Source organism: Dermochelys coriacea, chromosome 10 (assembly GCF_009764565.3).
Source record: "Dermochelys coriacea isolate rDerCor1 chromosome 10, rDerCor1.pri.v4, whole genome shotgun sequence".
Lineage (NCBI taxonomy): Eukaryota > Metazoa > Chordata > Testudines > Dermochelyidae > Dermochelys > Dermochelys coriacea.
Genome location: NC_050077.1, coordinates 17,101,640 through 17,119,491, shown reverse-complemented (window position 1 = coordinate 17,119,491; position 17,852 = coordinate 17,101,640). Strand labels below are relative to the sequence as shown.

Sequence of the window (17,852 nt, the reverse complement as noted above, 5' to 3'; positions counted from 1 at the left end):
AAAAGGATGAAAATTAAACCGGGGTCCATGGGAAAAGCCTCCCACCCCCGCTTATGATGTGCAAGTATGGTGGGCACCTTTCTAATTGGTTTTAGAGTGAATGAAAATATGGGGAAGTGTGGGACGGTGAAAGTTTTGCTACAGAAGAATGGTATTTAGAGCTGTGGGTTGGGTTGTTTTGTTTTGTTTTTTAATCACAGCTCTTTGTTTAGAAAAGAAAATATACCACACAATGAGCTGTTCTTGCAGATTATAGATGAAAACTGCAAAGTTCTGCCTCCTGGGAAAGAGGGTGACATTGCCATCAGAATAAATAACCACGCAGCCGTTTTGTTTTTTCTCTCAATACGTGGTAAGCAAAGTGTTGTAAATTTACAAAAGACTGGATGAAGCCTGGAGGCGTAGCCCTGCATACAGGACAGCACGTAGCTGCACCATCGCAGGAGAAGCATCAGCAAGGAAATGTGATTACTGGCTTTTTGCTCTGGGGTGGGTGTGACAGGTTGTACCCCAGGCATGCAACCTGGAACTGGGGTACCACTGAGCCGTCTGACTCACCAGCCTGGGTTCCCTCTCACACTATGCTGCTGTGACAAGCTGCACACCACTCCTGGTCCTACACTCCCACCAGCATTCACGCAGGCAGGGACGCACCCCAGTTGCTGTGGCATGCAAGCTCTGGCCAGCCACTGCATGAACCAACACTAGAGAGGATACAGCCAAAATACCCCCAGTTCCCCAGCCTAGGACCCCAGAGCTGTACCGTCCTGCCCTGGTCAAAAACCTGACTAGTTTCAATTTATTACCCAGTTTGCCCTTCCCTCAATGTGGAGAGGACAATGCACACCAGCCCTTATTAACTGAGCTGAGATTTTCCCAGACACTTCACTCAAAAACCCACTGGTTAAGAGAAAACATAAAACAAGTTTTATTAACTATGGAAATATAGATTTAAGTGATTATAAGTGATAGCAAACAGATCAAAGCAGATTACCTAGGAAATTAAACAAAAACGCAAACGAAGTCTAATATACTAGATAGAATTTGAATCGGCAATATCTCACCCTGACTGATGATACAAGCAGTCCACCAAGTTTCCGTACGTAGGCTAGGAATCCCTTTAGCCTGGGACCAGCACTTCCCCCACGTAAGTCTTTGTTCCTCAGGTGTTTCCAGGTGTTCTATTGTGTGGGAAGTGAGGCCAAGAGATGATGTCACTCCCCATCTTTTACAGTCTCTCTATATGGCGGGAACACCTTTGTTTCATAGAATCATAGAACCATATAATAGAATCATAGAAAATTAGGCTTGGAAGAGACCTCAGGAGATCATCTAGTCCAACCCCCTGCTCAAAGCAGGACAAACCCCAACTAATTCTTTGTCAAGCCAGGCCTTAAAAACCTCTAAGGATGGAGATTCCACCACCTCCCTAAGGCAACCCATTCCACTACTTTACTATCCTCCTAGTGAAACAGTTTTTCCTAATATCCAGCCTAGACCTCCCCCACTGCAACTTCAGACCATTGCTCCTTGTTCTGTCATCTGCCTCCACTGAGAACAGCTGAGCTCCATCCTCTTTGGAATCCCCCCTTCAGGTAGTTGAAGGCTGCTATCAAATCTCCCCTCACTCTTCTCTTCTGCAGACTAAATAAGCCCACATCCCTAGCCAGGTTCCCAGCCCAGTTTGTGGAAAAATACAGGCACCAAAATGGAGCTTAGTATCATGTGATCTGGTCACATACCCTTGCATGCTCTCAATGAGTCATAGCAGGTGTAGCCACATTTGAAACACAGATAGTCAATATTCATAACTTCAGATACAAAAATAATACATGCATACAAATAGGATACTCATATTCAGCAAATCATAACTTTTTCATAGACACCTCACATGACATATCTTGTGCAAGATGCATCATAATTATGTCATAATCATATCATAATTGTACCACTATGATATGAAGTGTAGTGTCACAGTGGGATTATGAAGAACACCCTTCTGCAAGTAAGTTGCAAAACCTCTTTTCAGGGTGCAGCTCACTGGCTGGTGCATAGAAACATGACTCCAGATGTTCCTTGCTCTTGCTCATTCACTTGCTTGTGGGAGGGAGTATTGGGTAAACAGTCCTTACTTTCCCACTTTGCCCCAGCTATGATTCAGGTAACCCTAATACAGCCATGACAGGAGGTGGCAGGAGCTGCATCAGGGCTAGTCAAAATCTAGCCCAAAAACTTTGATACATATTGAACGTAATGAGAAATACAAAGCCTATCTCCTGCAGCACTGCCTTATGTGTCCATATTCTACCAGCAAAGCGTAAATGACATATTAAATAATGGCTGATGAAGTAAACTAAATGACAAAGTTCATATCTGAATTTCCCCCAAGTTTGTGGATCATTCAGATCTGGATTCTTGTCTATGCCCATCACTAATAATGAAAATCCCTGTCTTGAAATATCGAATTAAAAGTATTTAGCACGCAAAGAAGGGTACAATGGGTAGAAGACAGCTATAACCTAATCCATATTTCTATAACTTGAACTATTCCTCCGGCACTCAAAGAGGGTGTAATCACAAATACCACAATATGCAAGACAAGAGGAGTGGCTGACTCAGGAGCCTGGTAACCGAATAATGACTCTTCCAACTCTAAATTGCCCATTCAAACCCAACCCTTACATTGGGGGCAGTATAGCTGTAGAAATGGGAGAACCAGGAGTTGGGAAACTTGGGTTCTCTCTCTGCCTCTGTCACTGACCGGCTGTGTGACTTTGGATTCTATTCCTTGCTCTATTATTCATTTTCCTTCCCTGAAAAAACAGCCATCAGCTCAAATCTGAAGATCTGAAAGTGCTTATTTCTAAGTGCAAGTGGTGGTGTTTGATGAGCTGAGGATGCACCCTAAGAACCCAGGGGCCAGTAGCCACAGAGGTGAATTTCAACTAGAGCAGGAACTTAATTCATCAGCAATTGCAACATTTTCATTATTTCATGGTTGTTAGGATGATCCAGGAAAAACTACTGCAATACTACATGGGAATTTTTATATCACTGGGGACAGAGGGACTGTGGATGAAGATGGATACTTGTGGTTTGTAGGAAGAGTGGATGATGTCATCATCTCCTCTGGGTTTATACCTTTCAGTTAAAACTACAAGAAAATACAAACTAGGGGAGAGTTTGTTAATGAAAGAGCTGCACATATTTAATCTACTAAACACCTAATTTTTCCTCTCCTAGGTATCGTATTGGAGCGTTTGAAGTACAAAGGGCCTTGATCAAGCACCTGGCAGTAGCAGAAGCAGTTGTTGTCAGAAGCCCAGACCCACTCAGAGGAGAGGTAATATTATAGTCAATAATAATTATATCTTGCATTTATAAACCACCTTTCAGCTTAAAGGATACCAAGTTTAGGGTCTGATTCTCTAGTTTATATGCAAAATTCTCACTGACTTCAATAGTTTTGCCTGCACTGAGACTGCAGACCAGGCCATTAGATGGATATGCCTTTAGTTTCAGTCTTGAATATGGGCTGGTCCTTAGGTTCACTAACTAAGGATTTCCTCCTTGTCTCCTTTGCCCCTAGGGTGGGTTGAGTAATTTACTATGCTCCTTTTTCTCCTACTGCTAAAATGCAGTGACCTCTAGAATAATAAATGGCAGCTGTTGGAACAGGGCACAGCAATACCATGCAAAACATTTTAGGGCAGGAATATGGATGTACAGCCTGCTTCTGACTGTGTGAATCCAGAATAACTTCATGGAATTCACAGAATTACTCAGCTGTAACTGGGGGCAGAATCTGGCTATGAAAGTATGCTATATATCCTACACCTGTGGAAAGGTCTGGAAAGTTAAACATCAAGGGTGGGATTCACAAAGGAATTTAGGCACCTAACTCACTGATTTCAATGGGAATTAGGCATATAAATATCTTTGTGACTCCCATCCCAAGTATGTTCACTTTAACAAGTGGAATAATACATGCTAAGTAAGAAAGCACATCCCATTAAGTAAAAGGATATCTTGGACCATTATGAAGCTACACTTTGACACTCTTGCTGCAGCTCTTCCCCTTGAATTTAATAATAAGACATCCTGGAATCTACCACTTAAAAAAACCCCCCACAATACAGCATTTCTACAAACTCAGGACCAGATTTTGAAACCCTTGCTCAGGTTGCTTGTAACCTGACTACTCCTGCAGTAATGGTCTCAGTATATAAAGAATGTGGTCCTAGTTTTAAATATGTTTACATTCAAGGTTTTTATTATCCCATTTTTCTTGTCATGCAATTAAATTAACTTGTTCCCAATTAACTGTGTTGTTTGCTGGTTTATATTTTAATTAATGTTGGAATTTTAATTGATTATACTTTGTAGGTGGTGAAAGCTTTTGTGTGGTCTTGTCTCCTGCCTTTACGTCACATTAACTCCTGAGCTGCAAGTTCATGTCAAGAATGTTACTGCTCCATACAAGTATTCCAGAAAGGCAAGTAATGAAAGGTGGATTGAGAAACCCTGTTCTAACCAAGGAAGGGCTGAAGCTACAAAAATTAGCTCTAGATCAGTACCACAGAAATATTTTATGACCAAAAGAAAGCCTAGTAGTATATGTGATATAGTAAATATGACAAATATACTGAATATTTCCCATTATATATTTCAAATTATAACATACTTAATGTTTGGGAAATATTGCATATGAATAAAACGATCACAGCATTTTAAATAGTTTAAAATAAACAGCGTCACAGTAACTGCTGCTTCATGTCAAAAATATGCTAATATATTACATCTGGTCATTTTACTTGGTGTTGTGTTTTGTTTTTATCAGGTGGAATTTGTCCAACAACTGCCAAAGAAAATCACTGGGAAAATCAGAAGGAATGAACTAAAAAACAAAGAGTGGGGATAAATGTAATGTTGTTTGGGAGTATGGAAACATAATTTCTTTTTTTTCTTTCCCCCCACATTCCCATAGGGAACGTCTTGTTGTTATGTCTTGATAAATACTATCATGATGCTTACGATATCAATATGTTCACTAATTAGATAGTGAATATTTGTTATACTGCACAAAGTTCAGTGTGTGCTAGCAACTTAGAAACTCGATCTTATTTTCAAATTCTAATACACGTTTATAACTAGTTAAGAAAAATAAGCATTTTAGGGAAGAGATGGGAATTGTGAGAAGGCAAGAATGCTTTAGAAAAATTGAAAAAATGCATTTATCTTAAGAAAAACTGCAGACAATAGCTCGGGTAAGAGACTGGTTGACTCAACATATGGATAACTTATTATGCAAGTTTTTTTTGAAAAGCTTACATTTTGTTTCCCCTAAGATATATCTAACCAAGCTATAGGGGGTTTAGATGTAAGCATTCTGAAAACATTTGTGTGAAATGGGTAGGTGGGCTCACTTCAAGCAGCCATACCAATCTCCATATCACCAACAGACACCAGCCAATTGGTACTTTAGTCTCCAGTTGCATTTATGGCTCTTTCCCTTACACAGGGATGAGACTTGAACCATGCTGACTCTACTGGTTCTGGTCCAAATGCACAAAACTATGGATGTGCTCATATGCTGGAAAGTTCATCTGCCAGTACTAAAACATCCTTAGAATTTCTAAATATTATAGTTGATAATTTCCTAACTCACAAAGCATTGCAACAAACACAGGGGAATTCTATATTCTACCTAGTCCTGACAGATTAACAGGAACTGATCACAGAACTAATGTTAGGGTACAAGTGATCATGTCTTGAACACATTTACAATGTACAAACAGAATCAAGTCCAGACCAGTAGTGTATACACAGGGTGCTTGACAAGGGCCAGTTTCACAAAGCTGAAAACAATTATGAGCTAAATCAGTTGGGAGGACTACTTTAATCAGACACAGGTAAATGCAATTGGGAATTGTTTAAGAACACTTTACTAGATGTTCAAAAAGTCGCAATCAAGGAAGGCTGGAAAAAAAAACCCACAACCTGGGTTTAGAGGGGAAGTAGAGGCAGCTATAATATAAACACAAAAGGGGAAATTGGTAATATAAATCAAAAGCTAGGAACTATAGAAAATTGATAAGGAAAGCAAAGGAACTCAAGGAGAAATCTAGGGCTAGCAACGTTAACAACAATAAGGAGGAGGGGTTTTTTTTTAAGTAAACAAAAAGAATCCTGACAATGGATTCTTTATGAGATGGCAATGGTAGAATTATCAACAATAATACAGAACAGGTAGAAACAGCTTATTTCTACCAGCTTAGGTTAAAAACTTCCCCAAGGCACAAATTCTTTCTTGTCCTTGGAACCGTATCGCTGCCACCACCAAGTGAGTTAGACAAAGATTTAGGAAAAGGACCACTTGGAGTTCCTGTTTCCCCAAAATATCCTCCCAAGCTCCTTCACCCCCTTTCCTGGGGAGGCTTGAGAGTAAACAAGGTGAGCACAGACCAGACCCTTGGGTTTTTAGGACACTAAAAACTCCAATCAGATTCTTAAAAACAGAACTTCTATTATAAAGAAAAAAAAGTAAAAGAAACACCTCTGTAAAATCAGGATGGAAGATAATTTTACAGGGTAATAAGATATAAAAAACAGAGGATTCCCCTCTAAGCAAAACTTTAAAGTTACAAAAAAACAGGAATGAACCTTCCTCTTAGCATAGGGCAAATTCACAAGCTAAATCAAAAGATACTCTAACGCATTTCCTTGATATTACTTACTATTTCTGTAATTTTAGATGCATCATTCAGTCGAAGCTGGATTACTTGTTTGGTCTCTCTGTCTCCGGAGAGAGCAACAAAAGCCCAAATGAAAACCTCCCTCCCCACCCCAGATTTGAAAATATCTTTTTTCCCCATTGGTCCATCTGGTCAGGTGCCAACTAGGTTAATGGAACTGATTAATGCTTTACAGGTAAAGGAGGGATTTTATGCTACCCTTAGCTGTATGTTTATGACATCTTCCAAGGGAAGCAGCGGGAGCGGGGGCGAGGGGGGGGGCCAAAAAACCCCCCAACAAAAACCTAATTGGCTTCAAGACTGAGCTTGGTAAATGTACAGAGGGGTTGGTACAATGAGACAATGGCATGTGTCCCATCTACAGCTACTAATAGTGAATATCACCAATGGCTGGTGGTGAGATGCTAGATCAGGAAGGGTCTGAGTTACTACAGAGAATTCTTTCCCAGGTGTTTGGTTGGTGGGTCTTGTCCACATGCTCCGGGTATAACTGATCACTATATTTGGGGTCAAGAACGAACTTTTCCACGAGTCAGATTAGCAGGGCCTATGCGGGGGTTTTCACCTTATTCACCACTATAATATTGTATGTTTTGTATAAAGTATGCCTTGTGAGGTTTCATTCTAAAAGTCCTGAGCTGCTAAACATTAATATCTTGTTGGATTGTATGTGCTGTCATTGTATGTGAACTCATGAAGTTTTGCTATGTATATGTCACTGAAAGATGCTGTGAAGTTGGAAACAACCACAACTAGCCTATCAGGTACAACAATGAAGAAGCTAGACAGTGCTAATGGCCCATCAATAAGGACAATGGACCATGGAAAAAGGTTTGGCCTCACCTGGGAATGTTTCAGCCAGCCTATGAATAATGGCTGCTATGACTCAGCGATATTGAACTCCATTTTGGTACCTGCACTTTTCCATGAACTAGACTGGAAGCCTGGCTTGGAACAAAGGGGATCCTGCCATATGGAAAAACTATGTAAGGGCGAAGTGACTTCATGACTGGAACTCACTCCCCTACAACACCTGGAAACACCAGAGGAACAAAGACTGAACTGGGGAGAAGGTCCCAGGTGGGAAAGAAGCCCTGCCTGTGTAAGGAAGCTAAAACTTGCTTGTCTCATCAGTCAGGATGAGCTACTGCTGATTCAAATCCTATCTGAGATTGCAATTTTGTTTAATTTCCTAGGTAACCTGCTTTGATTTGTTTGCTATCACTTAAAATATATGGTCTGGGTATGTCTTCACTACCCTCCGGATTGGCAGGCAGCGATCGATCCAGCAGGGATCGATTTATTGCATCTAGTCTAGACATGATAAATCGACCCCGAGCACTCTCCCGTCAACTCCTATACTCCAGCGCCGCGAGAGGTGCAGGTGGAGTCAACGGGGGAGCGGCAGCGGTCGACTCACCACGGTAAGTTGATCCAAGTACGTCAACTTCAGCTACGTTATTCACGTAGCTGAAGTTGCATAACTTAGATTGATTCTCCCCTCCCCCCCCAGTGTAGACCAGCGCTAAATAGTTAATAAACTTGATTTATCTTAACCAATGTGTTATTGAGTGAAGCATTAGAGAATCTTAGCTCTGGTAACAAAGGCTGTTGTACATCTTCCCCACATCGAGGGGGAAGCAGACTATTGAATGAGCTTGCAGCATACAGACCCCTGTGCAGTGCACGATGGTATAATTCTGGGTTTATACTCCAGTAGGGGTGCAAGGCTGAGGAACTGGGAAATTAGCTAGTGCCTCTATTGTTGGTCCATGAGTGACTTAGGTAAAGCACTCGGTTGGGTGTGTGGCAGCACCTGCTGTTGTGTTGGGTGATAACAGGGCCCAGAGAAGGCTGGCTGTGAGTCACTAGCAGAGCAGTGTATGAGAAGCCAGCCTAGCTGAATGGTTTGGGGGCACAGCAGTTCCAATAGCTTCCATGCTTCATTCCGGGGGTGACAACCCATCACAGTCTGCATGGATCATTTGCTGGCTTAAACTAGTGTAAATGGTGGTTTCTCTGTAACCTGAAGTCTTTAAATCATGATTTGAGGACTTCAATAACTCTGCGAGAGGTTATGGATCTATTACAGAAATGGGTGGGGAGATTCTGTGGCCTGGAATGGCCAGGTGGTCAGATTAGTCAAAAGGACTAATGTGATCCATAGATGCATAAATTGGGGAATCTTAAGTAGAAGTAGAGAGGTTATTTTACCTCTATATTTAGCATTGCTGTAACTGCTCCTAGAATACTGTGTCCCGTTCTGGTGTCCACAAGTCAAGGATTTTGATAAACTACAGAAAATTGTGCCACAAAAATTAAAGATTTAGAAAACATGCCTTGTAGTCTGTAGTGACAGACCCAAGGAGCTCACTCTACTTAGCAAACGAAAGATTAAGAGGTGATTTGACTGAAGTCTCTAAGTATCTAATTTGGGAACAAATATTTAATGATGGCCCACCCAAAATAAAACAATCCCCATTCAATCTATCAGATAAAGATATAACACAATTCAATAGCTAGAAGTTGAAGCTAGACAGATTCAGACTGGAAACAAGGCATACAACTTGCAAAGTCAGAGCAACTAACCACTGGAACAATTTATCAAGGGTTATGGTAGGTTCTCCACCATGTTAAATTTTTAAATCAAGATTGGATGTTTTTCTAAAAGATCTGCTCTAGGAATTATTTTGAGGAAGTTCTATGGCCTGTGATACAGGAGGTCAGACTGGATGGTCACAATGGTTCCTTCAGGCCTTGGAATCTATATTCACATATCAGAACAGCAGCACTGGCTGTGAGAAAGCAGAGCTTAAGTCGGATGGGGGGAGGGTGAGGAAAGAAACAGGTGTACGGAAGCATTTTTTTTTAATTTTCACACTTAAAACAGTTTTACACACTAGAGGTCATAAAACAAAACCCTTAAGAGGCTCAACCATGTCCTTTTCATTAAATCATAGTCAAGCCAGCTGGTGTTATTTGGAGCAAGTGCTTTTCCATTAGTGACACCTATAGGTTTAAGTTGTAAGTGTATCATGAAAGAACTAAGACATTCACTTGTACAAAAAGTGTACGGCAACAATACTACTGGAAAACAAGCTATAGCCGCACTATATTAAAATAGGGTTTTTAAAAAAAATCTGGGTTTCTAGTCTTTGTAAAAATGATACTGTAACTTATCAATGAGACCTACTCTTTAAACATTCTAGGAAGAGGAAAAACTCAGACGCTATTTTCAAACTGGGACAAAACACTCATTTTGTAAAACTGAAACCATTACAAAAAGTTAAACTTTTTCTACTAGATGTTGTGTAATATAGAGAGCTGCTTTCACATCAAGAAGTTTAAAAAGGATGTTTAACTCAAATAAGAGCACAGCTAATAAAAAAAAATAAAACCAATGAGACTATTTAATAAAAATAAACTTAAATGAAAGAGCGGCCTTGGAATAAGTATCCTTAGACATGGGTTCTTCACAGACTGTTAGTGGCTAACCATATATGTGCCTATCCATTATGTACATTGCTGTTCTTGACAGACATGCCACAGGGTGCTTTTGCCATAAATATACATGACTTCCACACTGGCATCTGTCTGTTCTAGAAAATAACAGGAATTTGAGGGAGAGGTTTGCTCATAATACCGAGATATTTTGATGGTGGCAATTCCTCTTCTCCACCCAACATATTTCAAAGACATATTAATATGTTGTACACTAGTCTTTGCAGACATCTGAACAACATACAGAAAGTCAGGTGCTTATGGCTCATTCTGTATTTAATAAGACAACAAGGTTTATATAGTATGCAAAGTCATGTCACCAAAACAAAACGGCACTGTATTTTCAAATAAATCCCCTTGCAAGATCCTGTCCTTTTCCAGACCTCTCAATCCTGCCTCTGCCAATGTCTGGAGGCAAAGGGGTTGAGTCAGCCCGGCACCCTATGGTAGTTATTTACATGTGGTAAGTGGGTGTAAAATGCTACCAGATCAGAATGGTAACAATTTACACACACTTTGCAGATATATGACCACACAAGATGGAAGGCACTGGAGAATCAGGCTGAAGAGTTTGGTGATATTTGTCACTTACTCTCTCTGACACTGCGTGCTGCAACATTGACTCCAATAGCAAAGACAGGATGGAGCATTACATTTTTTTTTAAAATAGGATATTTTAAAAAGCAAATTTAAAATAAAAAATTAAGCTCCTCTTTAAACATCCATTTCAAAACTTTAAGCCAGTCTTTTTACAGTGATCTTTAGTGTCTGTCTTCCCCTTCCATCACATTCTCTATGCCTCCTGATTATCGCTCTCATTGGGCTTAGCTTCCTCTTCACCCTGATTTTTGTCTTCTGGTTTCACTTCTTTAGTGTCCTCTTCTGCAAGTTTTATTTCTTCCAACTTCTCCCCTTGGGAAGCACTCAACAGGTTTTGCTGCACCAGCTCCTCCTTTTTGCTCTTCACCACCTCTTGTAGATTATATTTTCTGAACAAAACATAGTCTTTCACCACACTCAAGCAACAGACATTTTTTATTATTTCTACCACAATGGTATACTGGGGGTTATTAAGGTCCACTTTGTTTTCTGGATTTAGGCTGCCCACTATTCCTACGAAATAAAAGGAAATGGTCTTAGAATCAGTGGGGAAACTGGAGGAATGTTTTTCACAGAGAAGAGTGTAAATGTGGTGTTATGTTCGTCAGTTGAGCCCTCACTTAAAGTGCAAGGACTTTTAATCAGACAAGTTCTAAAAAAAATACCACAAATCAGAGAGAGGGGATAAACTTACTGCCAAACAATGAGAGAAACCTACTGTTGTACCAACAAGCCAAAATAAGCACCAATTTCACAAAAACACGGTTTCAAAAAATATTCTGAATACTTGGTTCAGGAACTAACACCTCAGAGCACAAGCTGCACCACAAGGCAGGGGGAAACAAGGCACCTTACTTTAGCTATTGCAGCTGCAATCAAGAATTTTCAGTTACTGAATTGGTCAAATAGGCAGGACAGATTGGGACTCTTAGAAACACTCTCTCGAACCAAAGGACTATACCACAGTAACTATCAAGGAGAAAACTGCCAAGTGAATTTAGAGTTATTTCATTAAGGCCACATCTACACTACAAAATTAAGTTGACCTGGTTTACGCTAGCATATAGCTGCCACTGTAATTACATCGCTTGTGCATGTCTGCACTTCGCTTCTTATTTTGGTGGCACATGTCCTTACCAGAAGTGGTTGTACCGATTGTTCTGTCAGCGTGACAGCTCCTGAAAGCCAGTAACAGTCGACGTAAGCAAAGCAGTGTCTACACTGGCACTGCATCCACCTAATTACATCAACCTTGACTCTGCACTGCTTATGGAGGTGCACTTATTAAGTCAGCATAGTGTGCAGTTACGTTAAAGGGAGTGAAATTCGAGTGTAGGCATTTCTATAGTTAGATAAATGTAAGCAGTCTTGCATTGCATTGACCTAACTCTGTAGTGCAGACCAGACCTAAGTCACAGTCTAGGGAAACACCATCAAGCCATTTCCCAATATAATGTTCAGTATTCAAAGAATTTTTAATACAATCCTGGAAGTTTGCAGGAATGGTATTGTCACAGTGAGTTATAGCTAACAAAGTTGGACCGCACATTCTTCTGGTTTATGATTTGTTAAGATGAAAACCTCTGATATCAGAAAGGAGTGTTGTTAAGGCCAGGTTATTTTCACAGATCTTAAGGAAAAAAAGCTTGAAAGACTTTCATAATTCAATATGCCTGAGTTTGCTATAATGCAACCTTTATGTCTACTAACAATATTTTGCTTGAATAGTTTGACCTATGTTACACATGCAGTCTTAGGTAGTTTATACACTTGTCTACAATCATGCTATGTCAGATAAGTACATACCTGCCAATTCTTTGATTACTTCTTCCCTACTCATGTGACTGTTATTACGAGCTTTGTAAACAATCTGAAAAGTACCCTTACTAGGGGCTTTAAACCAAGGCTCAAAGAACGTCTCTGAATACTTTTGCATATCTTCCATAAAAGCCTTGCAGGTTCCAGAAATGGGCAACATGCGCAGAATAACTCTTGTTTTCTTCTTTTTAGTAGTGTGCAAGTCCATTAATATATGATGCACGAGCTTCTCAGGTTCTACGAGACAAGACAACAGAGTAAGAGCAACAAATGGAAAGAATTTCCTTTTAAAAAAGCAATACAGAATCCAATTTTATTTGCTTACAAGTACAAAGAAATTGAATCATCAAATTCTACAGCACCCTACTAAATGCTATAGAGTTCTTACAAAAGGGTATGGAGTTTGAAAGTATGGAGAGCAGATTATTTCCACAATTCTGACTTGTAAAGCACAAGAGCGAGTACCCACAAGGTGCAACACTGGACATCTAGTTCTGCAGTTTTACACTCAGGCAGCAGCAGTTTTGCCTGAGCAAGGATTAAAAGATCTGATCCTACTCACGTCTATTGGATTGTCAATACACTGGATGTTCTTCCTGCTCGCATTTGTTATTTCACACACAAGGCTGGGGATCTCGGAACATCAGCCTTTTTGCATGCTTTCCAAGTTCAGCAAAATACCAAGCCCTTTTACGTTTAGAAGGGTCAGATTGGTTCTGCTTGGACAAAATAACTATCTGGCTATAGTCACTAGAGTGTTCAAAGGGAAAGCAAATGCGAAAGAGGAAGGCTGCATGAACATTCAGAGTGCTTCACTTCTTTGGCAGTCAACCCATGACACAGTCTAACAAACTGCAAAGCAGCTTGTATGTGTTGCATTATGCAGCAGTTATTTCATTACACACCTACACCCAGCGTTCTAATAAAAACCACATTGTTAGCTCCACTCTCCACTGACTGGAATCGTCTCAGCTTCTGTTCAGTCGAAGTGCGAATCTGATCGACTTCTTTCTTTAAGGCAGCTTCAACATCATCTTCCTCCTCTTCGCTTCCTGACAACCTGTCATCTTGATTTGTAAACTGTTGAAACAAGAGACTGCATCTTAAATGAGATGTTAGTGAAGGACTAAGAAATCACATCTAATGCTTAATAAATGAAAGCCGCAACAACCACTATACCCATGGCATAAAAAAGCCAGAATTCAAGCAGTGACACTGCAGACAGTTAATAAGCAGTGAGACATTTTAGGAACAGGCACACTAGGTTAAGACAAGCACCAGAAGTTATTGCAGTGGGAATCAGCATTTCATTTTCTCCATCTCTGTGGTGATTTAATTTTAAAGCATGTTACATAAAATTTGTCTCTTGCACCATTAGGTAACAGATATTCATCTGCTAGATGATAAATCATCTTTAAAACAAAACAAAACAAAAAAACCTCATCACCAGTTTGGAAAGCAAACTTTTCAACATTATTACCCACAGCAATTTATAAATGGGAGCGGCGAGTAATAGGTAAACCGTAGACCTGGTCTCTACTAGGAAATTAGGTTGGTATAACTACATCACTCAGGGGTGAAACTGACCTAGCCCCCAGTGTAGACAGTACTAGGTTAATGGGAAAATTCTCCCATCAACCCTGCTACCACTTCGCAGGGAGGTGAAGTACCTACGGCAACAGGAGAAGCTCTCCTGTTGGCACAGGTAGCATCTTCAGCGAAGCATTAACTGTAGACAAGCCCTTAGTCTGTAGGCAAAAACTTAGAGAGAGACAGGCCAGTTATGTTAACCAGGAGTTATTAAACCAAAGGCGTATCCATCCACTGCAAGAAGCACTTATACTGATTTTTAAAGTGCTTTTAAAGAAAGTGTTCTCCTGTGGCACTTTAACAACAAAACATTTAGATGCCCTATTTAACGTTAGTTCACTTCTTGCTCTAAAATATCCACAAACCAGAACATTAACATGCTGCCTTTTTTGTTGCTTAATATTATTATTATTTTGGACAGGAGAGATGCCCAAATTATCCAGAACTGCCATTCTTGGGCATCCTCTAAGGACCCCAGATCTTGGCAGTGGCCAAGATGGCAGCAGAGCACAGGAACCACAGCCAATCCCAGGCCTCTGCTGGTATAGGGTTCGCTTTGGTACCTGCCCCAAATAAGCTGCTTACAGATGACTGTCACCACAGGAGACTGTGAGCTCCTCGGGGTATGGACTAGCTTTTCTGGTGTTTGCCCGCTTGGTGCCCAAGTGTCTAGCAGGGGGGTCCCGAAGTGCCACGCTCCTAATCTGGCTCCCTCACAGGTACCTCTAGCCCCCGGTGCAGCAGAACAAAAGCGCGACCCCCCTAGAGGGGACCGTGCGAGGCCCCCTGCAGAACGCACGGGCAGCAGAGCCCGGCCAGCGGCCCCCAGCCCCACCACCCCCGGAGGGGCCTTTGCTGGCCGCACGTACCTTCTCGGGCCCGTAGAGCAGGTCCCCATACTCGTTGAGCAGGCTGTAGGCCTCCCCCACGCACTTGCGCTCGTTCATGTTGCAGGTGATGAGGATGCCCTGCATGCCGAGCTCCAGCTGCCGCGGCCCGCCGCCGCCCCGGGGCCGCTTGGCCTGCTGCCCTGACACGTACTGCGCCTTGCGCCGCCGCTTCATCGCCGCAGCCGGCTGCTCCGCGGCGGCCATGGGGGGCAGCTGAGCCGCCAGGCCGGACTCCACGCGGGCGCCAAAACGACGCGTTACCTCGCCGACGTGCGCCGCGGGGCGATGACGTCACAGCAGCGCGACGGAAAGGCAGCTCTTCGCAGTCGGCTCTAAGGGCTTTGCGGGTCCTAAAGCCCGCCGGATTCAGCGGCTCTCCCGGGTCCTAAAGTCACCGTGCTGCTGGTGAGCCGCAGCCCGTGCAGGGAAGTGAGGCCTGGAAAGGAGCCTGCCAGCTTGGGGAGAGGCGCGCCCCAGGAGCTGGCTCTGCTACCGCCTTGGCTCTCGCGGGCCGGGCCCTGCGTGCGTGGGACTGGGGTGAGACCCCAGTGTGTAGCCGATGCCTCAGTGTGTTGTAACGTTTGGCAAAGAAGGGCCATTGGGGAAAAGGGAGAGCGGCGTAGGTAGCCACAGCCACACAGAGGTGAGCCAGAGCTGGCTGTGCTCACCCCGTTTCTGCCTCTCGTGCCTTTACCAGCCCTTAGTTATCTGTTGTACTAAAACATTACCCCCACCCAAGCAAAGCACGTAGACGAGACTGTCAGTTTGGTTTATCCTACAACTTTAGGTGACTTTGGGTCAGGGACTGTGTGTTTCATTATTATATAGAGGGAAAATTGCCAACTCCCACATTCAGAAATTGCGTCAGGTCTAAAAAATCCTGAGTTTTCCCCTCAAAATAATATTTTTGGGGGAAAGGGTGCAATACTCCCCAGGGGTACCAAACTTGTGAAGAACCTCATCACCATCTGCCTTCAGCTTGAAGCAGTTTTGCCTCATATCTGCTGTACCTCAGCTCCCTGAAACCAACAGCCTCTGGCCACAGATAAACACTGACTTAACTAAGTTTCTGTAGACTTCATCTTTGCGATACAGGTTAGTGATAAACACACACCAACCTCTAGCCCCTTTGCCAGAGTCTCCCTCAGTAGTATCCCACACCTGTCACTGGACACCTAGAAATAACCAGGTAAGCTGTTTTCACCAAATGCATCCGATGAAGTGAGCTGTAGCTCACGAAAGCTTATGCTCTAATAAATTTGTTAGTCTCTAAGGTGCCACAAGTACTCCTTTTCTGTCTCCGAAGGGACAGAGTACACACAGCTTGACTGGCACAGCTCAGGATCCAATCCTTTATAAGGACACAACTCTGTAATCTATTTATAGTGAAAACAAGTATGTTTCTTAACAAAGGTTAAGCTTTTAGGAGCAAGTAAGAATAGTAAGAGCAACAGGTTATTTATTAAACAAAAAGTATAACACGCTGAGAGTCTAAACTTACTTTAACAGGCTAAAATCCTTGTCTAAAACAGCTTCTCAACTAAAGTCACCTCCCAGCAACTTTCATGTGTGCAGAAAGCACTGTCTTTATGGATAAATACTATGACAGCAAAGTGTTAGGTGTAGTGAGCTTGTCAGGCCTAACAGGAGTTGCTCTTACTGAACAGTGAACCCTATGGCAGTTGGCATTGAGGAGCCCTTAAGGTCACAGGGAGGATTTACCTTCTGATTTCTAAGCCTTTAGGGTGCATGCATGTCACATTTTCAAGCTTTTCTCTGCCACCATGGAGGCTAGAAACTCACTTTAAAAAAAAACAACAAAGCTGAGATTCTGAAGTAATCACTAGACTCCAGGAGCTAGGGATTTCAGAAAAATATTAAATATCAAGATGCTCACAATAGGCAGTATTGCCAACTGCCACAATTCTATCTGTAGCATGTCTAGCACAATGAAGCCACGCTCCTGACTGGAGCCTGTATACACTGTAGCAGCACAAGTAGTAAATCATCATCATCATCATAATTAATAATAGACCTGGCTTCTCTAGACGTTAGGCTAAAATTATACACAAGCAAGCGTCTGTTGTAAAAAAAAACCCCCAAGAACCCTTCTTTTATTGATATGGAAAGCATTAGGAGAGAAACTGGTCTTTAAAATAGTGATTGATCTGAACTGTTAATAGCTCGGTCTGAATGTAAAATACTTTATCCTACTACAGTGATCTGAAGACTAAGTGAATTGGCGTTTTGACAGATTGGAATCTTGTTGATTTATTCTTTTGTAGAACTTTGGCTCTCAGAATTAAAGGTCCAGAATTGGAGTTAATAAATTGCAGAATATAAAGAGATGCTAACTTGGGGCCTGATCCAAAGCCCATTGAAGTAAATGGAAAGATTCCCAATTGTGCCCCATTATACAATTCATATTTTAAAGGCACTTACAAGTAGCCCCATACTACTCCATGTAAAGATTGCAGAATCAGGCTATGGAACGTATCCATATTTTCCTAATTAATTATTTAAAACATTACTAATTTACATTTACAGAGAGGAAAAATAGACTTCCTCTATGGTACAGGTACTTTTGGGTATAAAATAAAGGCCATCCCTTGTCAGAAGAACCAGATGAACTATATGATATTTGTGATTGATTAGGATTGCAGGAACAAGGCCTTAACACGATGCAGCTGTCAAAATA

General features: G+C 41.7%; 1 protein-coding gene and 1 long non-coding RNA gene across 2 annotated transcripts; one reads left to right on the top strand and one right to left on the bottom strand.

Moving 5' to 3' along the window:
• Window positions 1–7: 7 nt before the first annotated feature.
• Window positions 8–4,723, top strand: LOC119862459. Its single transcript, XR_006274888.1, has 4 exons — window positions 8–64; window positions 3,006–3,133; window positions 3,244–3,343; window positions 4,387–4,723. It is a non-coding gene; the product is annotated as an uncharacterized LOC119862459 (long non-coding RNA).
• Window positions 4,724–9,606: 4,883 nt separating this feature from the next.
• THUMPD1 (THUMP domain containing 1) lies at window positions 9,607–15,825 on the bottom strand. Its single transcript, XM_038420243.2, has 4 exons — window positions 15,134–15,825; window positions 13,580–13,754; window positions 12,663–12,911; window positions 9,607–11,369 (listed from the first exon to the last, which is right to left on the bottom strand). Exons 1-4 carry the CDS (start codon window positions 15,356–15,358, stop codon window positions 11,050–11,052), a joined length of 969 nt encoding a protein of 322 aa, XP_038276171.1. The 5' UTR covers window positions 15,359–15,825; the 3' UTR covers window positions 9,607–11,049.
• Between the last annotated feature and the right edge of the window lie 2,027 nt (window positions 15,826–17,852).

Coding starts and splice junctions, on each gene's coding strand:
- THUMPD1 (XM_038420243.2), bottom strand. CDS start 15,358: ATGGCCGCCGCGGAGCAGCCGGCTGCGGCGATGAAGCGGCGGCGCAAG. Junction 12,912..13,579: donor TATTAGAACGCTGGGTGTAG/GTGTGTAATGAA, acceptor CTTGTCTCGTAG/AACCTGAGAAGCTCGTGCAT. Junction 11,370..12,662: donor AGTAATCAAAGAATTGGCAG/GTATGTACTTAT, acceptor TTTATTTCGTAG/GAATAGTGGGCAGCCTAAAT.